Source organism: Protopterus annectens, chromosome 11.part0, assembly GCF_019279795.1.
Source record: "Protopterus annectens isolate FY-2018-M chromosome 11.part0, PAN1.0, whole genome shotgun sequence".
Taxonomy (NCBI): domain Eukaryota; kingdom Metazoa; phylum Chordata; order Ceratodontiformes; family Protopteridae; genus Protopterus; species Protopterus annectens.
The window spans coordinates 1,179,786,176-1,179,810,965 of NC_056745.1; the positions used below are offsets into that span (position 1 = coordinate 1,179,786,176).

The 24,790-nt window shown below is 40.1% G+C and overlaps 1 protein-coding gene across 2 annotated transcripts in view; it reads right to left on the reverse strand.

Annotated features, from left to right (window-relative positions):
- The window catches only part of ATXN7L1 (ataxin 7 like 1), a 955,929-nt gene that overhangs the window by 443,635 nt on the left and 487,504 nt on the right, over positions 1-24,790 (reverse strand). For both annotated transcript variants that reach the window (XM_044088532.1, XM_044088534.1), the window contains one exon: positions 90-391. In XM_044088532.1, coding sequence (XP_043944467.1) covers positions 90-391 — 302 coding nt within the window. The remainder of the gene's footprint in view (positions 1-89; positions 392-24,790) is intronic.

A 24,790-nucleotide genomic window follows, 5' to 3' on the forward strand; every position in this document is an offset into this window, starting at 1 on the left:
GAACTGTAAAAGAAAATGTAAATATTGTTACATACCATAAACATCCAAGCACACTAGTGTACTGCAGGCTAAGTTACAGAAAAGCTCACCAGAAAGTCTTTTGTATGATTTATTACTGCTTCTAGTGCCATTTTGGTATTTCTTAGCTAAAGATGGAGAAGACAAAATCCCTTTGCCATTTAAAATCTTCTCTGGTGATGGCGATATGGACTTAGAAGTCGTTGATACCAAACAAGGCTTAACTAAAGTTGCAGAAGCCGGACTAGTGGATGAAGATACAGTGGAAGTTGTAGTAGTAGTAATGGTAGTGGTGGTGGAATTCATTTTAATATTGGCTTCTGACTTTACCAGATTAGGGATCTTCTCAAGGCTGACAACTGGAACAGAAACACTGGAAAGAAAGAAGTCTTGATTAGAGTGGAAATGACAAAATAACTATTTTATCTCAATACAAATTAATTCATATTTAAATTTTTGAAAAAAAAAAGGCATACTGGTTACTAAAATACTTGATTATTTCTGTTTTGTACACTTTTTTCGGTATATTTTCCTATACCCCCCCCCCCCCAAGCTACCTGCCAAGCATCGACTGGCCAACTCATTCGCCACTGGATCCATCATGTAGGCATCCCACTGGGGTTTTGTGGAAGTCCCTAACACCTCAACCTGAGCAAGGGAACATGCAACCCACACATAAAAGGGGCCACAATGCTTTCCAAAATAAATTTAAATGCTCCTATCCACCCTCTTATGAAGCCCACCACCATACAAGAGCTTGGTGAGCCAAACACACACTCCCAGGCTGCATTTGCATCTGATACCCCTCTTCCAAGGGAATATTTACCCCCCAACCCCACCAGGACAAGCACTCCCATCCTTCCCTGCCAGTTCCAGCAGTTGCCTATGTGTTAATCAAATCTGGGTCATATTAATGGCTATATTCCTCTACGTCAAAGGAGATGGATACTACGATTTTTTTTTTGGATATTTTGATAATGAGATTAACTTTAATTAACCATGAACTTGTAAATGTGTATTGTTATGCCCACAAACGTCAGCCAGAATGTTTTGCTTCCATTTGAAAATAAAGTAGAACAGTCACATAATAGCTATCATTAAGACTAGCTCCTTGAAAAAACAATTTTTATTGCTCTCACCTCTGGAAAAAGGCGATCAGTATCATGTACATGACTGCTGCTAGCCAAACGGTTGCAATCGCAACATCTACATGCATGACATAAGCACATATCTCTACACGTTATGAAACTTTCAATCAAGAACAGACTCAGAGAACCTCCAAGCAAGGGGAAATCGCTGAATGTGGCTATCAAGAGGCACATACCAAGCAAATGAGGTCAGACACAGAATGTACAGTGAAGAACTGCACACAGAATCAGCAATTACACTTACCTGAACACAGAACAGAATACAGATCACTATTGCAGGAATTCCAAATATAACACAGTAATTTCAGAAGAGTTTAGGCTGCCTGCCAGATCATTTAGCAATCAAGTATGCTAGCTGATACACAGATACAACATTTTGCCATGGCAGTTAAATGGATTGCAGCTATAAAGAGGAAGCAACCAAGTGGGCAACTTGGTTATGTTTTTTCGTGAACTAAACAGCAGTACAGGCCCATTAGCTTCAAGCAATTTTTTGGTAATTTCTGCAGGTTAAGATCCAAAAGTAGTTTAACGAAATTATCCTGCTCTGACAGAGTACTGTATTTTGGTGATAAATGGAAATTAATTTTAAAAAAGTACTACTTCGGGTGCTTTTTTTCCTCATGGTGTGTCAGGATAAGCATAACAAGTACTTTTGCAGGCATTAAATACAGCCAAAATGTTATTACCTTGTTTACGGAAAAACATGATTCTAATAACTGTGACTAGTGTGCCACATTTAACAAAAACACTATCAGAGAGACCTACGATTGTTTTACAGACTATTCCTTAACAAAGAAGGCTCCTGTGTACAATCTCTGCTCCATTTTATAATTCTACTACTGCGTCTCTTGATTCTTCTAAATTACTATAATAGAAAAATAAATTTGGAGAGCAGTGGAAGGAAAACATTTAAAATGGAAGCAGTTCTTTGAAATTACCATAAAGGAAGAACAGAACTGGGTGAAAAGAGGCCCAAGTCTGACAAGATGCACATTACTGCAGCCTAACCTTTGGCAGTCTGTGCATGAAGTAGCTCTCTCACTCCATAGGAATTCATCTGTTATAGGTTGACTACTTCCCCTACCACCCAATGCTTGTTCTGAAATGAAAATGGCAGTCAAAATGGCACATGAGAGTGAAAGAATTATGATTGCAAAAAGGACTTCTCCTACCATGGAAACCAGGGGTTTGACATCTGCGTTGGAATAAAATCTTCTACTATTCTCCTCCTGAATGTCCTTCTTTTACAGTACAGACTTCCAGGGACTGGATGCTAGGGGGCAGCTGCCAGAATATGTTTTGGTCAATTTTTACTTGGCATGGAGTCTGATAAGATGTCCAAGGTTTAGCCAACTTGGAGTGAGATCATTTCCTAGGCATCAGTGGAAGTTCCTGTATTTGTTTACATGGGTCTGTGCAGCAATATTTTAACGTGACACAGCAGGCAGCCGCGGTGGTGCAGCGGTAGCATTGTTGCCTCACAGCAAGAGGTTCTCCTGTTCGATTCTCAGCTGGAGCACCTTCTGTGTGGAGTCTACATGTCCTGCCTGTGGTCGAGTGGCATTCGAAAGACATGCGTGAATGGGAGTGCCTTCGCTGAAGGTTGGTCGTCGGGCTGGCACCTCAGCACCGTAAAAATCTACTGCCAATCATTAGCAGACCGGAGTTCCGCTGTGGCAACCCCTAACTGGGAAAAGCCGAAAAGAAGACGACGACAGCAGGCATTTCACATATTCTTTTTAGGATATTTACACAAAGCTTTCTTTGGAACTTGATTCTCACTCACACACTACAAATAAACTCAAACGATTCAACAGGGTGCAGCAGCAAGATATTTAAACCCTGTGCATAACTTTGCTGTTACAGACTTACATCCTTCTATTAGACCCAAAAAAACATGCCGTGATGTCTCTTCTTAATGATAAACAAGCATAGACTCCTTGGATGGATCTAGAAAGGGAATGTGTACTTTTGCCGCTTTAGCAATAAGGGCCAATAATGATCACTCATACGGTAAAGTACCACACTGAGATTGCTAAACAGTTGGAGGTTCTGGTAAAAGTATTTCTTAAGTGGCAAATGATAAAACTGGCACAGGCTGCAGACACAATATGGCTGAATGTTAATTAGCAGGTTTCGGATTCTGGGGTACTAGTATTACATCAGCAGTTTCAACCAAATTATTATGTACAGCTTCCAAATTAAAGACCAAATCTTTCCTATTAGATAATAGGGCTGAACTGCTATATGACCCTCTGGATAGAACCCTTTGGTATGCTCCTCTTTTGGAAAACCATTAAAACAACTGGAGAAAAAAGGCTGTAGTACGGAAATGTAAAGCAAGCATTTTATACTCTTCCATATACACCACAAATTACCATTCTTGGAGCCGCTTTAACAGAAAGCAATCAGGATAACAACAAAACGTGAAATAAAAAAAAAAAATAAAACTCTACTGCAAAAATCAACAGCAGTCACAAGAACCTTTCAGCAAGGCTACCTTCTTCTAGTGTCACGTAATGGGCCACCTGTCCTGGATCTGCAACCTATTGGAGGAAGCTATCTCCATTTGTGAAGTAGAGATATCATGACACTGCAGATAAATGGATGGCAGAAGTAGACTCCGCAGGTTACACCACAGAAATTTGCTTTCCAAGTCCATGACCAACACCAGACACCCCAAAAGGCCATAATAGGCAACTCTACCTCTGATTTAACTGTTGTTACCCTGACTAGTCTGTCAGTACTCCTTTTGGACATAGGCATGGGTTTCTACTCAAGATTTTCTCGAAGAACAGCAAAAGACTATACTAGATCTGACAACCTTCAATAGCTTCATAAGGATAAGGTTTGTCAATATTTTTTAAATAAAAACATCTTTATTGACTTATCTGTTATGAATTAGGCAAATAAGAAACATCCTTATTGACTTATCACTTATGACATAGGCAATCATGCATTTATATCAATGAAAACAAAACATACTGAACATTTTTAGTTGCAAACATTGTACATCATCTTCTATACTGTTATTTGTCCATCCAACATTCCAATTATGTCTTTCTTCCCCATTGCACTGCCAACATCTGTAGTCTACCTGAGAAATTTGGAGTCTGTTTGGCTATAAAAAATACATATGTAAACACTTCCAAGAAAAGATCCTAAACCTTCTAGACTTTATTGCATATTTGGAAGCCATACATAGATCCTCCTGCTTATCCAATCCTTCTGTCCTCCTCGGATTGATTCCTATAGTTATCATACAATATTTTATATGCCACACTAATTAGCCCTTTTTTAATACCACTTTCTGTTCTAGACTACTAAAAACTCTACGAGAGCAGGTCTTTCACTTAAGATTCCCCACTCCTTTCTCTTTGTCAATACAATGCTTACTTATCAAGATGTTGACCTCTCACATTCTTTTTTTTTTTCAATTTCAGAACTTTAACACCTAAACCAGATAGGAATAGATATGCTAATGATTCAAGCTACTGGCTGTCCCTGAAATATGCTAAAATGAATTCCATTATCCATTCAATCACTTTTCTACACACAGTAGGAAACACCACCAGCAACATATCCACAACACACATTCCCCTTTTCCTCCTGAGCTCTAAGCCCATTATTAGGCAATGGTTTCCCTGAAACCAGTTGACTTGATTACCTCATTGCAGTGATCTACTTACCCATCCTTTCCAGGCACCTCATTGTCAGACCTCACTTTCTAACTTGCAATCTGCTGGGATTGATCTTGCTCATCCTCCCCTACAACAACTTAAGTTGCTGCACTAATTGTAGTACAATGTTGATACAGGGTTCATGGGCTTTCTTCCAAAATTTTATTACTCCTATTTTAGCCAAAAGCAATAGTAACCCCCCCCCCCAATAATGCTTTCTTCTCTCTACCCCTAACCATATTATCTGGTCAGCTCGACAGGAAGTGGATGCTACTAAGGGTAAACACCACATTATTACCTTCCTCATGAGAATTTCCACTTCTATTTTGTAGTCTTTAAGCTTGTCACACTCCCAGAAAATGTGTGATTGGTCTCCCACTCTTGCCCATTTGCATCTCCAGCAAAATCTATCTGCCGTAGGGTACATCTTAAACAACCTGCCAGATGTGTAGAAGTACTTGTGCAGGCACTTCCATCAACATATTCTAAACTTTCTTGTTCTTGATGCTCACTTTGGGAAAATATGTGCCTCCTCCCATTCCTCTTCCAACAATTCTACCATTAATTCCTTCACCCATACACATTTTTGCATTCCTTTGTTTGCCTATCTATCTTCTAGCAATGGCTTAAAATCTTACCAATTATCTCATCGTCACCTTGTTCTTCTCACGCTACAGAACATTAACCCACCCCAGTCTTGCTCTCCCTTGTCTCTGCAGAATCCTCTTATTCTGCACATAAATATCATACATCCCCCTGTAAAGAAGCATACTGTGACTACTTATGGTGTGTTTTCCTTTAATTTTACTCCACGTCATTTGTTTCCTCACCTCTATTAATTCATCCCAAAAATAAAAAAGAACTCTTGTATGTTGTCACCATTTCACAGTCACTTGCATTTCCAAAGGTGTGGGAGGTAATCCCAGGCCAATAGGCCAAACCTCAAAACTCCAGCCCCTACATTCATACAGCCAAAAAGTGATCCTCAACACTTCCTTTAGAGTCTCATTAATCTATCCCTCAGCTCCACCAACCAGGTGCTTATTGACTTTGCTACTTCCGTGGGATGGTCTCCTTTTCATACCAACATATCTTTCCATTAAATAATGTAACTAGAATTAATTACCCTTACAACCCCCTTCAACTGTGCTAAACAGGAGACTATCAAGTCCCCCAAATCTACTTCCAAAATCCTCTTTTCCCCATTTACCTTTTGCTTTTTTATTATTTGAAATAAACCTCATACCACTGTCCTATTAACTTATCCTCATACTTTTTCCCAGGATAATAAAAGAATGCTTGTTCTATTAGCTTGCCTCAAAACTTCTTTCCAGGATAGTAAATGAACGCTTGGGCTGTGTATAAGATCAGAGTGACAACAAAAATTTTGATTGCCAGAATTCTATGGTCTAAATACAAAAACTGCCACACATAAGCCACTGATGAGTTTGCCCTACTACCTGTCTCCAAGTTTCCTGAGAAGACTTCTCTGGCCTTTGGGAGATTCAGACATCCAGGTACTTCATCTTAGTGTGCCCCAACAAATGTGGGAAACCCCTTACTAAGTCATGCATACGTGTGTAATTAACCACCAATGCTTTCATCTTGTCTACATTAATCACATTATCTTATGTGTCAGAGGTTCCAAATAAATATCAAACAACAAGGCACCTCTGCCTAGTTTCTCTTTGCCACTTGAAAATTTAACAATCTGGTGTTGAGACTTCCAAGATGGCTGCACACTGAGTAACAGCTTAATTCTAGCTCTCCCAGTGTGAAAACAAACTCAGCAGAGAAATCCAGTGGACTTACATTTTCAGGTAAATTTCAATAACTGACTAGAAAGTACACTGCCTGGATTTCAAGAAAGAAGAAATACAGAGAACCTGAAAGAGAATCAGATACAAAAGGTGAGGAAAAACACTGACTGGGAATACTGTAGCTGTTCAGCAAAAGCATTGCAAGCTCCAGACAAATACTTTCCTCTAGGTTCCTGGAAGTCAAGACAACTGCACACAGACTTGATTAAAATAAACGAAACATTGATGAAATATATCAACTCAAATAACAAAAGGCAAGAAAAAATGGAATAATCTTTAAACAGATCTTCATATGAGGTGATAAAACTGCAAAAATCAGAGGTCGAAATGAAGAAAAGGCTGGCTGAACATGAGACTGCTCAAGAAGAGATGTTTAAAAAAAATAACATAATTAGAGGGGCAGTGCATGTAGGTCAAACCTGAGATTTTCTGCTGTACCAGAGGAGCTGGAAGGAACATGCTGTATTAATTTTATGAAAGTATAAATAAGCAACTGGACTGGTATTCCACAGCAGGAGGTGATAATTGAAAGGGCACATTGTTGTGTATGTTCCAAACCTGGTTATGAGAAAGCAACCTAAAGCTATAATAATAAACATTAATCCTACCAGCAGGAGGAGTTAATACAGACAAAACTGTGGCAGAAGGACAAAGTACTAAAAATGGGAGACAGAGCATTTCTGGAGAATGATTACTCATTGTTCACCAGGAAGAACAGGAGTACATTTATTCCACTATCCAGAGAATGTCAAGAAGCAGGCATGAGATTCAAACTGCTGTATCCAGCTATCTTCAAAATATTCCTTCCTGGAAGGACAGTATCATTTTTTGATGCAGTATATGGTAAGGAGGAAATACAAAAGTTTGTTCAACAAAAAATGAGCTGTGAAACAGGAGAAGATCCTGCTTTTTGTTCTTCTGATAATAAAGATCACACAGCGATTGTGCCAGTGAAACCTTTTCCAATGTTTCAATGGAAAATGTTTGAGAGAAGGAAAAAAAGCATGAGTTGACTAGAATAACTGACAGTATGTTGGAAATAAAGCAGATATAGGATTTGGGAGATGGAGATCAACAGGAATAAAACCAGTAAGTTGGAAATTGAGAAATGTGGGATTGCAAAGTAGTTAGATTTGTGAAACATGACAGAACAAGAAAATTTGGAAACACTGGACATGTTTGACTTTGTTAAACTTGTAGGGAACTCTAAAGCATATGCCCTACTTCATGTCATTTACATTCGGAAAAATACCTAGGAGAGGGGAAGAGGAGGGAGAAAGTTAAGTAAAACAAACATTTTTTTTCTTAAAAGCAGTATTTTTATAGTGCATGATTTTCTTTGCATGCTATAAAGTAAAGTTTTACTCAATTATTTTTGTGTGTAATGGGGACAGTAATGTAAAAAGGTGCTCCATTTTTTCTTTTCCCTTCTCTCTTTCTCCTTGTTCAGTTTTAAGAAATGGGTAAGCACAGCAATGTAAAACAAGAAAAGAAGGCTGGTCAAAAGAGCATGACAAAATAAAAAAGATGTACTTTTTCTCATTCTTGCATAGGGGAATGACTGGATTAAGGCCCTTAGTTTGATCTGGTAACAAGTTTTAAGAGAAAGTAAGTAAATGAAAAAGAACATTTAATATTATAAAGCTTTTTTTTCTAGCAAACAAATGTGTTCTTAGTGGCAATTATGTGTCTAGTCCACATGTCTCCATGGAGACAATCTAATAAAGGAAGTGGCTAGGAAATAATGTTTTCTGAAAGCATTCACGTGTTTTCTCAGCTGAGAGAGCTATAAAGATAAGACAGAACCAGAGATCACAGGCTGTACCATGCGCCTAATTATGGACAACCTTTCTTTTAGGCTAACCCAAGTCTGTGAGTGTGGCTGTCAGTTTGGGACACGTTTCTATTAGGAGGGTAAAACTTCAATATTTGAAGATGTACATAGTTTTGTGTGTTTGTATTTGAAGATGTACATAGTTTTGTGGGTTTGTATTAAGTTAATAGGTTTTGGGGGGTATTGAGGGTTTTTTTTTGTTCGAGGGCTTTCAATAAAATTAAAAGTTTTGTAAGATATGACATAGTCTTAAATGGATATGACAAGAAACAACCGTATAAAAGATCAACCTACCAGAGTACGCATGTAACACAAAAGCTGGAACTAGACACTTAAAAACAAGCTGTCACACATAAAAGGTGGGAATAATAACTTAACACAATGATGCTTTCTGTAATGTCTTTGTATGTCAATGGCCCCACAGATGCATATAAAAAAATGTAGTGAATTATATTAAAAATGTAAAGTGCAAATAGCTATGCTATAGAAGATGCACTTGGAAAGAACTGAACATGTGAATTTGATAAAGAAAGGTTTTCAGGAAGGTTATTCAGTGGAATACCTGGGACAAAGGAAAAGAGGAGTACCTACATTAACTGCAAGAGCAGCCCCAATAGTGATAGAAGAGGGAAAAAAGATAATAATTGTAGATTTGTAGTACTAAGGGGCTACTGGCAAAGGAAGAGGAATACACTGGCATGTATTTATATTCACCCAAAACTGCTATAATGGGGTTTAAGAAAATTCTACGTGAAATAATCAGCTTTCAGCAAGGATTGTGACTTATAGGTAGGGACTGGAATTTGATTTCCAGCAGTGGAGATCTGTCTTGGGGGTACAGAAGGGAAAATATAACAAAGGAGGGTAGATTTTTGAAGAAATTTATGAAAATATTGGGCTTGGAAGATATGAATTCAGTACTATGAGTTTGCAGTGAATTTACACATTATTCCCAAGATACAAAAACTGGACTACGCTAGACAAAATCTACATTTTACAGGACATGTACATTTAATTGAAAGTCTTGACACGCACACAATAACTATTCCAGATCATGCGCTACTAATAACTAAAATAAAAACAAAGGGTAATGAAATAAAAATGAGACACTGATGCTTTCCCATCTATCTTTTGAAAAGAGAGGAATTTAAGGAATGGGTGATAGAAATTATTCAGGAGCTATTAGAGAAGAAAGAAATTTCTTCTGAAAATACAGCTAGGGAGTGGGATAAAATTCAAGTGAAGTTTAAAATAGGGTGGAAATAAAAGGAAGGGAGATGGGGTTAAGATGTAGCAACAATTATTTAGAGGGACTGATAAATGTTAAAGTACTGCAGAGCAGGGGGGATTCTCACAGAACAAGAGGAGGAGAAACTGCAGAATGCTAAACAGAAAATAAAGGGATTACCTCAATAATATGCAGGAGTTTAGAAAGATTGCTGTTAAGCAACTGTTTTTTGATAATAACTCTAGAGCACAAAATCTTTTAGCAAGACTCAGGCAACAGAAACTAGAAAGGGCCATCACCAAGCTTAGGGAGCCTACAATAAGGAAGATAACAGATCCCATAGAGGTAATATAAATACTTTGAAAATTCTATGAAAGTCTGTATAAAGCAGAGAAATACGTAAATCAAGAAAAGCTACAAATGGAAATGTTTATGGAAAAATGAAATATGCCAAGGTTAGAGGTAGATTAAGAACAGGAAAGGAGGAGATGAGATAAAAATGGTGATGCATAACCAATCCACAGGAAAAGTCCCAAGGAATAGATTGTATTCCTGTTGAAGTTTGGAAGCTAGAAAGGAAAAAACTGATAAGATCTGGAAGGAAACACAGGAACAGCAAGCCAAGCTGAGTCCAAACTGCTGGTTTAATAAAATAAAATACAATGAAGCGTTTTTCGTTTGCTTACAAAGCAAACTTCATCAGATTACAACAAAATAGTACAAAAGTACATTTTGATTTTGTACTGACTCAGCTTGGCTTGCCATTCCTGTGTTTTGGTTTCAAAGTTTGTTACGTGCCGCTGGTCTTGAAAGATCTGGAAGGGTTTGTTTACCAGTATTTTAAGAGAAGGAGAAGTACCGACATCCTGGAAGAAAGCAGTGGTAGCTGTAATACCTAGACAGGGTAAAGACCCATTAGATCCATCTTCATACAGGCCTATTTCAATACTAAACCATGATTATAAAATGTTTACGTCCATCATGGCTAAAAGAATAGCAAAAGTCATGTCAAAATTCATAGATATGGACCAATGTGGTTTGTGGAGAGAAGGCAACCATTTGATAACATTAACAGAACACTGACGATCCAGAGGGAAATAGAATGTAAGAAAATACCACTGTTGCTGGTGGGTCGTAATGCAAAGAAAGCATATGACAGAGTAATATGGGACTTTATGAGCAGGGAATGGAAGCATTTGCATTCTCTGATAAAATTATAAGGTTGATTAGGAGGAATCAGAGGTGAAAATTAAAGTGGGTGGGTTCTTCTCTGATAATTTCTGCTTGAGCAGAGGAACCAGGCAGGGGTGTCTTATTTCCCTTTTTTTATTTGCATTACATTTAGAACCATTGGCAAAGAAAATAAGGGACTCAGAAATTCAAGGATATAATTTGTATGGTAGTCATGAAAAGCTGGCTCTGTTTGGAGATGATATTATTTTATACCTGATAAAACCAGAAAAAGGACATTTCAGTGTTGTGGAACATTTTAAGACAGTTTCAAATCTTTTCAGAAGACAAAATTAATAAAGCTGGCAATAGCCATAAATTATGTACCCACAAATGAATTGGTTCAGCAATATCCATATTTATGGGGACATGATAAAGTACTTAGGAGTATGGAGTAAAAATGATTCCAGTGTGGCAACTAAGGATATGTGGGAAGAGATTAAACAAAAGATAGTACAACAATCTGAGAAACTGGAAGCTCCGTTATATGGATAAGGATACTAAGACAACAGTTAAAATGTTTTTATTCCCTTTATTCTTATACACAGGTCAGGCATATTTTTATCAACCAGAGGAGTAGTTGTGGACAGCAATTAATAAAGAGCTCAAAGATTTTATCTGGGATTGGAAGATGGCAAGAGTCAAGTGGGATAAGTTGATTCTTCCAATAGAAAAAGGCAGACTGGGATTGCCGGATTTGAAGTTTTTTTTCAGAGCTACACATTTAAGGCTTCTATACACAGCACAAACAGAAAAGTACAGTTGTGTACCTACCATAGATGTAGATGTTACAGTGTATTCACTGTTGCAGTCATTACAATTGGGTTATCCTGCTGGCAGGCTACCAGCAGTCAGCCTGAATTCCAAAGTCTAGGTTTTGTCAGTTTTTCTTGCTCCAGATGTCAGGTGCCCCCAAAAGGGTAGGCTAAAAATATGTCAATAAAGCATGCATGCACCAAGTAACAATTTTTCTTCATCTACAAGCAAATACACCACATAGGTTGTACAGAATAGAGGATAAGGTCCAGCAAAGATAAGGGGGATGGTGGGTGGGTAAACTGGACTGCAACAGTGAATACACTCGAACATCTACATTTATAGTAGGTACACAACTATACTATGTTCATCATGTTTCACGGTTGCAGTTATTACAATTGGGTTGAATCCCAAAGCTAAGGTTGGGAGGCTGGAACTAAATAGAATTAGGAGCGGCTATGAGGCCCTGCAGTACTGCAGTGGCAAAGCCTGCCCTGGGTTTGGAGTAGAGTGGTAAGTGGTAGTGCTTTGTAAAAGTGTGCACTGAACTCCAGGTTGCAGCCTCTAAAATGCCTTTTGTTGGCACTACTCTGAGGAAGGCTGCTGAAGTGGCTGCTGCTCTGGTTGAATGTGGCCTAATGCCCTTAGGCACTGATTTGCCAAGTTGAGAATAGCATAAACAAATGCAGTGACCTATCCACTTTGAAATAGTCTGCTTTGAGATAGCCTTTCTTTGTAATCCTGCAGCATATGCTACCAGTAAATGCTCAGTCTTTCTGAAAGCTTTGGTTCTGTCCAAGTAGAAGAGCAGCTGTCTGTGTATCTCCAAAGAATGCAGAAGTTTCTCACCCATACTCTGTGGGTTTGGATAAAAGGTAGGCAAATGAATAGTTTGGTTGAGGGCCACACTGGACACTACCTTAGGCATAAATGTGGGGTTTGTCCTTAGAGAAACCCTATCTGGATGGAAAATGATAAAAGGTTCCACAGCCATGAGTGCCTGTACCTCTGAGACTCGTCTTGCAGAGGTTATTGCTAAGAGCAGAGCTGTTTTCAATGATAAAAATTTTATATCAACTGTAGCGGCTGGCTCAAAAGGAGGCAGAGTGAGTTTTTCCAAGACATAATTGAGGTCCCATGATGGTATTGGTGATCTCCATGGAGGCCATAAATTTTTGGCTCCTCTGAGGTACTGCCTTAATAAAGGATGAGAAAAAAATCAGTGGCTCTGTATTGTAATGAGCTGAAATGGCAGAGGCATGAATCTTAATTGATGAAAAGGAAAGGCCCTTGTCCAGCATCTCAGTTAAGTATTGCAAAATCTGAGGGATATTTGGTACAATCGTGTCAATTCCTTGTGCCTGGTTCCAAGCACAGAATCTCTTCAATTTTTCTGCATAAGATTTTCTGGTACTGGGCCTCCTGGCCTCCAAGATAACATCCATAACCACTTTAGAGAGAGGTGTGCTTTGAAAAGCTACATTATCCGCCATGCTGCCAGATTTAAGGTCCTGAGTTGGCTGTGCAGGAGCTGATTGTTTTGTTCGGTCAGTAAGTAAGGAATTTGAGGTAATGTCCATGCTGGGCATTGAGTCAAGTTCCTTAGGATTGGGTACCAGTGCTGGCGGGGCCAGTCTGGGACAATCAGTATCATTTTTGGCTTATCTTGTCAGACCTGTAGGAGTACCTTGGGGAGGAGAGGCAGAGGAGGAAAGATATAAACTGATAGGGTTTCCCAGCTGAATTATAGAGCATCTACTTTCAATGCTTGCTTGTTTTAAGTCCTTGTGCAGAATCTCTGTAGTCGGCAGTTGTGAGGGGAGGCAAATAGATCTATGTCCGTGCATCCCCAATTCCTTGTTATCATATTGACGACTTGTGGAACCAATTTCCACTCGTGGGGATCCATGAGGTTTCTGCTTAGTTCGTCTGCCAGAGTATTTATCTTTCCTGGCAGGAATTGTGCTTGCAGATGCACTTGATAAGTCAATGCTGTGTCCCACACAGTCACGGCCAGTCTGCAAAGGGGGGTAGGAATGTGTGCCTCCTTGTTTGTTTATGTACCACATGACTGTAGTATTGTCCGATCAGTAGTTGTCCTGGATGAAGTAGATCCTTGAAGGCTGTCAGGGCATTTTGAACAGCTAGCATCTCTTTTTGATTGATATGTAGATGCATTTGGATTGCGGACCATGAGCCCTGAATACATCTTCCTGCCATGTGGGCCCCCCCCAGGCATAATCTGATGCATCTGTTGTCAATGTCTGCCTGGCTGGGGGGCATGGTGAATGGCTGCCCCTTGTTGTGGTGACAGGCCTTTGCCCACCATTGAAACTCCTATTGCAGGCAGGGAATGAGTGTAATTATTGTTTCCAGGCTGTGGCAATGTTGAGTCCAAACACTTTTTAGATACCATTGTAGTTTCCTCATATGCAGTCTTGCATATGGAATTAGCAGAATACAGGATGCCATGAAGCCCAAAGCCTGCAGAATTTTTCTTGCAGTTAACTGGGTGTTTGTTGCCAACATTTTGAAATAAGTAGTCAGTTGCCTTTGTTTGTCTGGCGTAAGATAAGCCATCTGGGCAGTTGTATTTAAGCTTGCACCCAGGAATATTATCTCTTGAGAGGGTACAAGTTTTGATTTCTTTTCGTTTACTGTGTATCCTAGGCATGTTAATAATCTTTTTACAAATGCCAGATGCTGTAGTAGTATGTCCTTGTTCTCTGCTTGAATAAGGCAGTCGTCCAAGTAAGGATATATTGGTATTCCTCTCTGTCTGCAAAATGCAATTACTGGTGCCAGGCATTTTGTGAAGACCCTGGGCACAGTAGATAAGCCAATGGGCAGTGCAGAGAATTGGTAGTGCATTGAGCCAGCTATGAATCTGAGGTATCGTCTGCATGACTGTCTGATTGGGACATGCAGGTATGCCTCTTTTAGGTCTAAAGTTACAAGCCAAGCCTTCTTGCCCAGCATGGGCAGAAGATGCTGCAGAGTTAACATTTTGAATATTGGAATATCCGGGTAAGTGTTTAGAATAGATAGGTCCAGTATTGGCCTCCAGGCTTTGTCCTTTCTTGGCACCAAGAAAAGTCTTGAGTAAAATCCAAATCCCTGCTCTTGCTGTGGTACTTGCTGAATGGCCCTCATGTTCATGAGGGATGAAACTTGCTTTTGTGCCTCTGCCCATTGATTTTTTGGAAAGTCTGGCATACCGTTTGCCCTTAGCAGGGTGTGAAAATGGAACCTGTAACCTTGTGACACTATGTTCAAGACCCATTTGTCCTGGGTGATTAGGTGCCAGTTTTGAGGAAAAAGTGCTACTTTTCCCCGTAAAGGAGCTGCCATAAGATAAGTGCTTGGCGCTGGCAGGGCGAAGTCATTGGAACTGCTTTCTGTATGGCTGTGACTTGTCTTCTCCGCTTTTGGAGGAAGAAGCACCCCATTGTTTAGACCTGTATGAGCCTTGGGGCTGGGATCTGCCTCTAGGGCGTCTGTATCTGCCTCTTTGTGGTCTGACACTGGAAAGTACCAATTCTTTGTAGGCCAGTGTCTGCTAAATCTTGGAGGCTGTACCTGTAAGAAAGCCTTGACTGTCTGCATAGATTTGGCATAGATTAGTCCTCCATTTTCTTCAACACCTCTTCTGCTTTAACACCAAACAAGGTATCATGCTATAATGGAGCATCTAATCATTTTGATTTAACATGATCAGGCAGATTCTGTTCCTTTAACCAAGCATGCCTCCTAATGACAGAACAAGAATCAAAACCACATTGTAAAGTATGCTTTCCAACTTGTTCAGCTGCATGCAATAAATCCTGCATTTCTTTATTTTCTCCACATTCAGAATTTGTCAACATTTTCTGTTTAAGCAGTGACATTATGTATTGCTGATATTTAAGCGTATGAAACTGACAATTTAAACCCCTTGTAGCCAAGGTAGCAGAAGTGTAAATCTTTTTCCCCCATCTGTCCAGTGCCCTGGAATCTCTGTCAGAGGGGGTAGGGTTTTTTGCAGTGAAAGCCTTGACCCCCTTGGGACCCTGAGAGATGGTTTCTGGGTCATTAGCAGGATTTTTAAAAATAAACTTGTGGGAGTCTGGAACCGTGTAGTATCTGTCTGGCTTAACAGGAGCTGGAGGTAAGGAGTCAGACTGGACTCTGAAAATACATCATCTACAATGTCTAGCACAGGTGGGAATAGCAAGGGGCCTGTGCTGAGGCAGTAAAAGAAAGTCTTTGAGCCTTTTCTTAGATTCTGAACAATCTTGGCTCTCCCAGTGGAAATGCTCCCTCATGGTATGCAGTGTTTCCTCAAAAGAATAATCCTCAGGAGGAGAAGCTGAGGGGATAGATTCTTCAGCATCAGAATCCTCATAAGGAGGAAGAGAGTATTCCTGATCAGAAGAGGAATCAGATGAAATGGAATCCTGATCTGAAGATTCATATTCTATCTCTTGCCTAGGCGTGTCAGGAGGGGGATGAGAACCCCTGATCAAAGTAATCAGGTCTTCGGCCATTTTGAGCATCTGTTTTTTAGGCATGGAGGCCTGTCCATGGGGCTGTTGTACTTGTTTCTTTGTCTTTAAAGCTGCTTTAGTCTTTGCCTTTGAAGCTGAAGTCGTTTTAACATACAATTGTGTAGGCCTGAAAACGCCCTCAGAAGCCGATGCCTTCTCAGCGGCTCCGGACCCATCTGAGGGAATGGTTTCCGAAAGTCCAATACCTTGAGTTTCTGTAGGTCTGGTTGACTCCACGTGGGAGTCGGTATCGGCCTGCGGCTCTAAAGTAGCGGTCGTCAGGGGCTGCGAAAGTGCCTCACTGAGAACCGGCGAACCGCCGACTGGCCTAGAAGAGGCCTCACTGTTATTTTTGGACCTCGGATGCCTGTCCTTTTCTTTTTCTTTGCATTTTTTGTAAACTCCGGTAGTTGGCTGTTCCAGCTGCATTATATAATTAAATCTTCTGCCAAAATAATGAAATGCAAAATCGTACCGTACCGTAATAGTGCGTTGGTTAAATCTAGCACAAAACCGACAACTAGCAACGTCGTGGTCAGGGCCTAGGCAAGGAATACAGGAAGAATGAAAATCCTTATGAGGTATTTGCTTCCCACAAGAAATACAATTATTAACTTTTTCTGACATCGGTCTGGAGCAAGAAAAAAGTTTCCCCAACGGGGTACTTAGCTTTTAATGAAGACTTAAAAATCTCAGGAGTCGGCCGACCGGCACTTGCGACCTGCTTTTGCTTCGGGCACTGCGCGGCAAGAAAGACTGAAGAAAATGGCGTCAGCTGCATTTTTTATACCCCTGGCACACTGACGTCAGGGAGGAGGTGACAGCAACCAACGCCGGACCTAGACTTTGGAATTCAGGCCGACTGCGGGTAGCCTGCCAGCAGGATAACCCAATTGTAATGACTGCAACAGTGAAACACAAACATTCTATAATTCAAAGTGGAAAGGGATGATAATGATGAAACAGGGGGGAAGCTCAATAAACAAGGAGAGACTTGGATTTTGGATGCATATCTTTTAAGGAGTACAACAATAACCACACAGAATATTATACTCAAAGTAGCAGAAAGTATTCTAAGATGGAGAAAGGAGATGCTTCTGATAGGGATGACTGCAATTAGGGATACAGACAATAGGCAAGAGGGGGCTGGAATTTATTGGCGAAAACTGGCAAATAAACCAAAGTATTAGGAGCAAATAACTAGAGAGAGAAAGGTAAAAGAATGGGAAGACATCAAGAATTTACTTGGACTGCAGGTTGGAGATTTCCTTCCCTATCAGGGATTGATATCAGAGTATAGGTAAAGAGAAAGAAATAGGGGGTCATAAATGAAAGACCAGCATTGGTAGAGTATTTAGTTGAATCTAGAACAGAAGCTGCTGTTAAAAAAGAAATAATTAGTAGAGTGTATAAAACACTGCATGCTAACTATAAAAAAATCAATCAGAGAAGGTTAGAAAGGGTTGGGAAGAGAGACTGGATAAACAATTCACAAAGAAACCAATGAGGGGATACATGTACGTCTTCCAAATATGTAACAAAATCTAGATGATTTAGAATTTTTGCTTGGAAATGTTTACATAGGTATTTTTTGATACCCAAATTAGACTCCAGATAATTTTTCTTTAGGCAGACAACAAATGTTGGAGGTGTGATGGGGAAGAAAGAGGTTACTGGGAACATATTTTCAGGAGTCTAAATCTCAAAATGCACGCACTCGAGGCCCTTCTCAGTATGGAGAACATCGATGTCTGTGCTGTAACTGAAACCTGGTTCAAGGCTCCTGAGAGCACCCCGGCACTATTAGGTTTTACCTCATATCATGTGTTCCGGGTCCAAAACCCGGACCACAACACAAAAGGAGGGGGTGTATCCATATTCATAAAGGATACCCACACCTCCAGGTTGGTGGCAACGCATAAGCTCGGAAACCATCCAGGTGCAACTAACCATAGGCAAAACTGCTCTACAAATTGTAGCATGCTACAGGCCACCCTCTCAAACTCAGGAACCCCACACAGCCTTCCTGAAGACACTGGAGGGTATAAATGTATCTCCAAACACCATCATATTGGGTGACTTCAACTACCCGAATATAGACTGGGAATAGTAATGTTACTAAAGCCCTAACTTTCTAGCCCAACGGTTCCTGGAGTTCATAAATTCAAATGCCATGGAACAGCTAGTCACTGTTCCCACGAGAGGAGAAAATATACTAGATCTCATCATCACAAACATGGGGACAAAATGCTCCACACCGGAAGTATATCCCTCATTGGTGAGATCTGATCATAAACTAATCTCAGTGGAAATCCACATCCCGTCCCCACCCCAAACAAAAAAGACCATAGTGAAGAACTTCTCTAAAGCAAACTTCACACTACTCAAGACTGGTGTGGTATCCTTCAAGGCCCCTGAGCCAGTGGAAACCACAACCCAAGCTGCGGAAGCCCTTACAAATGCCTTCTATGAACACCTCCAGGACTGCATGGATCAGGCAATCCCAAATAAAACCAAGACTCTTTCCACAAAGGGAAAACGTCCAGTCTGGTGGACCCCAGCCATTAACAAACTTTACAATAAGAGGAGAAAGCTATTACATGATAGAACAAAATCCATAAAAGGAAGTCACCCCTGATCATTATTAGTAAAAAAATACGAGCACTCATAAAATCAACTAAGGCCAATTTTGAGAGAAAAATTGCCATGGATTCAAAGGACAATCATAAAGCCTTTTTCAGCTATGTTAGGAACCTGGGTGGAAATTCCCAGATATGCTCAGAATTAGTCCAAAATGATACAAAAATCACTGAACCCACAGACATTGCCAACATACTGGCAGACAGGTTCAGTGCAAACTTCACCCCCCTCTCCCCCCCTAAAGGAGAGATAACTATCCCAGCGGAGTGTAGCCTCCCAGACATCTCAAATGCGTAGGTGAAAGCTGCTCTCTCTAAAGCTAAAAACACAGCATCAATGGGACCGGATGGTGTCCCCGGCTGTGTGCTACATGAGCTAAATGAGGAATTAAACCCGCACATAAGGCAGCTGTTTAATCTCAGCCTTACCACAGGATACGTGCCCAAGGAGTGGCGTACGGCAACTGTGGTCCCACTCCACAAAGGCGGTGCCTCTACGGACCCTGGTAATTACCGCCCATAAGCTTAACAAGTCTAGTCTGCAAAGCTATGGAGAGGATCATAATGGAGCTCATAAACAAAGATATAGGGGACTTGAAGACATTGGACCCAACCCAGTTTGGCTTCGTCAAGGGAAGATCATGCCTTTTGAACTTGGTCGACTTCTTCAAAACAGTCACCAAGGCCATTGATGAGGGAAAGGCAGTCCATACAGCCTACCTTGACCTTGCAAAGGCTTTCGACACAATACCCCACTCGGGTATTGTAGAAAAACTTACCAGCTTAAATGTAAACCCATATGTCACAAGATGGGTTGCAAACTGGCTTAAGGACAGAATCCACAGGGTTAGAGTTGCTGGCGCTATGTCAGACTCCAAGCCGGTCACAAGTGGTGTCCCACAGGGCTCGGTCCTTGGCCCCCTATTGTTCGGCATCTACTTCTCAGAAGTACAGGCCAACATGGGAGGACTTTGGCTGACAAAGTTTGCAGACGACTGCAAACTGGGCACCATAGTGGAAAGTGCATCGGACACGGATATCCTTCAGACGGGACTCACGGAAACAGATAGCTGGTGCCAGAGCCATGGCCTGAAGTTAAACGCCAAAAAATGTATAGTCATACCCTTTGGGAAAAACAAGGTAACCCCAAGCTACCATATAGGTGGCAATCCACTAAGCACAGAAGAGGTTATCAGGGACCTGGGGACCCAGGTTGACAGTGGCCTTTCTTTTGACACTCACGTTGCTAAAGTGGTTAGAAAGACCTTCTACATTGCCCACCTGATCATGAAGGGATTCACATCCAGATCTAGTGAGGTCATTGTTCCCCTGTACTCTTCACTTATCAGACCAATGATCGAGTACAATGCCCCATTCGGGATGTATCTCGCCCGACATCTGCAGCAATTGGAGAGACCCCAAAAGTTCCTCACCAAAAGGATAAAGGGACTCTAAAATCTGTCATATGCTGCCAGATTGAAGAAACTCCAGCTCTATTCAGTCGCATACCGTCTGCTCAGAGGTGACATGTGCCTGACATACAAGGCCATGTCCAACCCGGAATTAATGGACATGCTCCACCTCAAAAAATCCAAATCCACCAAAACCACTAGAGCAAGCTACTTAAACCTTAGCACGGATATAAATAGGATGTGTTGGAGGGATAGATTTATCACTCAGAGACTCCCTATGCTGTGGAATAGAGTCCCGGTCCATGTGAGGCAGAGCACCTCGCTGGCTCTGTTCAAGAGAAATCTTGACCTGTGGATGGGAGATCGTAGGTTTACCCCGGGAATCATCTCTGTGTCACTGCTGGACAGAGGCACAACAAACTAATGGGCACAGTATTTTTTCATATAAGGGGTGGCGTAAGCCACAAAAATTTGGGCTAGGCTTATAAATGCCTTAGGGTAGATAGCCTAGTATAAACCTATGAACCTATGAGTGTAATGAGTTGGCAGACTTTAAAGATTCCCCACAAACTACTGTATCACAGATACTGGGTGAGCAAATTGGTGTATCTAGGGAAATGATTTTTCTGAGCTATGATGCATAATCAGAATTGCCTAGAAGTAGTAAGGCCTTGCTGAATCTAAGTATGGTGGCTGCCAAAAAAGCAATTACTACACAAATTCCTGAATTTTTTCTTTGGTGAAAAATTAATGGACAGATGTGCGAAACCGATGTAGTGTGGACTTGTTAAAAGCTTAAGTAATGAGGACTATAAATTACCAGATGAAATGTAGTGACTTTTATTTAAATATATCAAACCAAACCCTTCTTCAGGCCATAAAATCAAATGCAAAGTACACATTTAAAAATAAGTGATTTAATTTTGTTTTCTTGTTGCGTGCAGTATGAAGTTGTGTATTTTTATTTTTTTGCTTCAGCTTTAATTTGCAATAAAAATAATCATCATACACATTTAAAAAAAATAGTGTGCTTGTGTACAGTATGCAGATTTTTTTAGTTTTCTTTCAGAATAGTCATGGTTGTCTGATATGTAGATTTTTTTTTACTTTTTTAAATAAACATAAATGTCTGCTTAATATGAGGTGTGTGTTTTTCCCTATGTCTGTGTTTTTGCAGTAATGCTTTACTTGCTTCATCATTTAAATGGTTTGTGAGATTTCAGTATTCTGTAATAAATTCACACTGTTGTACCCATAACTGCATCTCCTTCAACACCTTTGTGGTGATGTCATGGTAGGGGGCGTGGTCAGTGTCATATTGGCCAGACTCCCATGCTCCACTTTGGCCCTCTTAAAAGATGGCAACCCTAAGTGCTTAAATGCCCTACTTTACTGTAGGGACACCTAATAAACTAAAAGCAAGACCCAACCAAAACAATCTGCTACAAATGAGAAATATTTTAATATAGCTATGGCAAATATAGTTGAAAAGTAATGGAATAACAGTTGGGTGGGAAACATGAAGCATAGCTAGACTTAAAATGTCTCGTCAGGGAAAATAGCCTAGTACTCATGGATGAATCCATGGTAAATCAACAAGCAAGGGGAAACTGAACTGTAACCTCTACACAAAGAAGCTATGAGAGTGTAGACATGCCTAATGTCCAACAATTGTTTCACTGTTGCCATCCACATTCTTGGAGAGTACAATTCTTTAGTGGACAAGCTAAGTAAATGTCTGTTGCTACCACAATAGTAGTGTCTCAGAATCTTGGCAGCAAGGAATATTTTCCAAAAAAAATGGGGAAAACCATTGTGCAATCTATTTACCTCCCTGAACACCACCAAATACAGGGAATTTTTATCCATGGAAAAAGCTTAGAGGTATACTCTGACCGACAGGTGGCCACCTGATGAGACATACTTATGAAAAATCCTTAAAGAACAAAAGCTGTACACAGTGCATATTTTACAGTGTAGATGTGCAAGAACATTTGTAAAATAAAGACAACCTTTTTTAAGATGATACATAGCGGTGATCAAAGTCTACAGCACGGACTTCAAAAAAGAAAATGTACTTCCCCAGAATGTTTAGAAGACACAAGGAGTGGGCTGAAGACTTCAAAAGACCATGCTATGATCACTGCAAAGTCAGGGAATACCTGCACTGCTGAGCAACCTAAAATGAACACACTTTTTTTTACAGTAGCTTTCAATTAACATTCTCAAAATGTAATACATATTACTTACTTAGACAGTTAGTATAGCACCTACATTTCAATTTGAGGTGCCAGCTTCCCAAGCCTGAAGGCACCAGCAAATTATAATAAAGGCAATCTGGGAAGCTGCTGGGGGCTTATGGTTCGAGAGGAGCCCACAGCCACTAGCTGATATACTGCCTAAGAAAGTGTCTACCCAAAATAAAATATAACAATATAAATGTATTACTATTTTAGAGCATATTTTAGCTTTGCAACATTGGTGGCTATAGCAAACACAACAGGGAAGCTACAACCTGACAACTGATGTTATATGCTGCATGCTCACAACAACAAGAAAAATAAAAGTTAAGAGCTTTGTGTATGAATATACTCAAGAGTAACAGAGAAGACTGGCTAGGCATCTGGTTTGTAAATATGAACTGAGCCTTAGTGCTCTTCAGCGTAACTTCTAGAGCAGGGGTCAGCAGTCCCAAGAACAGTTATTTTTTATATTCCTTCAACTGATTTAGAATGAAACATTTTGGCATTTAGCTCAATGAGGGCATCCCGCAAGTGGGAAGAGGCCTTACAAAAGATAAGCTAAGGCAATGGAAACTTTTCTTTATGGATGCAGAAAAAAAAATAGTGCGGTTAAGATGTACATAGTCCTGCTAATAATTTATTTGTGACAGGCTTTTTTTCATCAACTGAACGTATGTTTCTGACAGACCATCACTAAGGAAATTAAACTTTTTTGGGAAAGTAAAAAAAGATTAAGTTGGGAAAAACGAATACTACCAAAGGATCAGGAGTTTTTGGGATGCTGGACTTGTGATCTTACATATAAGCAACACAAACAGGTGAACAGTTGTATATCTAAATGGAAAAGCCTTTTTATAAACACAGGATTACGTGGAAGTGAGCCCACAGAATGGACTTGTTGGATCTATTAACAAATGTGGGGGCAAATAGGAGCATCTGGTCATACATTCATAAAACAGTCAGGAAATTCTTTAGAAATAAATTGATGAAGAAATGGTAACAATGGCTTCTACCCACTGATGGTTCACTTACCACAGACAGACAATAGAAAAGGCAAGTATAGTGTGGATATGGAAACAAAAAGGCATCAGAGTAAAATATCAGGAGCAGTTGAAGACAGTTGAGAATTTCAAATTTGGGCCCAAAGCAAAACAGATCTATGCTTTGAGTTCAGGTGATCAGCTGGCCTATCAAGGAATATTTATAGAACTCAAAAGCAGATAAAGAACATTAGGTGAAGATACAACCCCCACCTCTAGTGCAGTTGCTTACTGAGGCCATATCAAGAGAGTAAATTAGTAAAAAGGGGGGCTATTCAGTAAAGCTGATAAAGTGCTATATGAACTAGATGACTGCATCATTCAAAAACTATAAGGGGTTGGGGTAATAGAATTAATAGACCTATTTTATTTTTTATTTATTTATTTTTACTTTTTAACCAGGAAAGTCTGACTTGGAACAAAGCCAATTTTCAGCTGTGGCCCGAGGAGAAATGCTCCAGACGCATGTCTCTGCAACATGGGAGGAAACCCACACAAATGCAGGGAGGACATGCAGACTCTGCACAGAAGAGACCCCATCTGAGAATCGAACCAGAGAGCCTCTTGCTGTGAGGCAACAATGCTACCACTGCACTGTTAATAATAATATAACAAAATAATATAATAAAAAAAATAAGAGACTGGAAAGCAGTGTGTCAGGTCCCAAAATATGCAACAGTATCAAGGAAACTCAGGTCTTCACATTTATGTTTGCATAAATATTTATATATCTTGCACACTATAAAGAAAATGCTTCTCACACAGAGGGTACATGTTAGAGATGTGGGTGCCGGAAACTGGATGCACATCATCTGGCATTGCCCAGAAACACAGATATTTTTAAGAGCCAAACGGGATGTAATCTAAGGTGCTTTTAATTATGGCTTTATTTATGTTAGGTTGGGGGAAAATCTTACTGCCCAGATACAGCCTGATCTCCTAAATCGTTACAGTTGCAAAAAAAAAAAACACTAGGAAGTAGCAAACCAAAGATAAAGCCAGACTTTATGGACTTGGCACATCTGATGAATAAAATTAAGGAACTGTAAAATTAGTCTAATATAGGAAAGAATGTGATTAATAAATGCAATAAATGGGATATGTTGAGAGGCAATGAGGATAGGTTAGTCATAAGTCAAATACTGCAGTTACAAGGAAAGGGAAATATTTTTTGTTTGCTTGTATGACTCCCTGGCTCTCACATACACAAGCT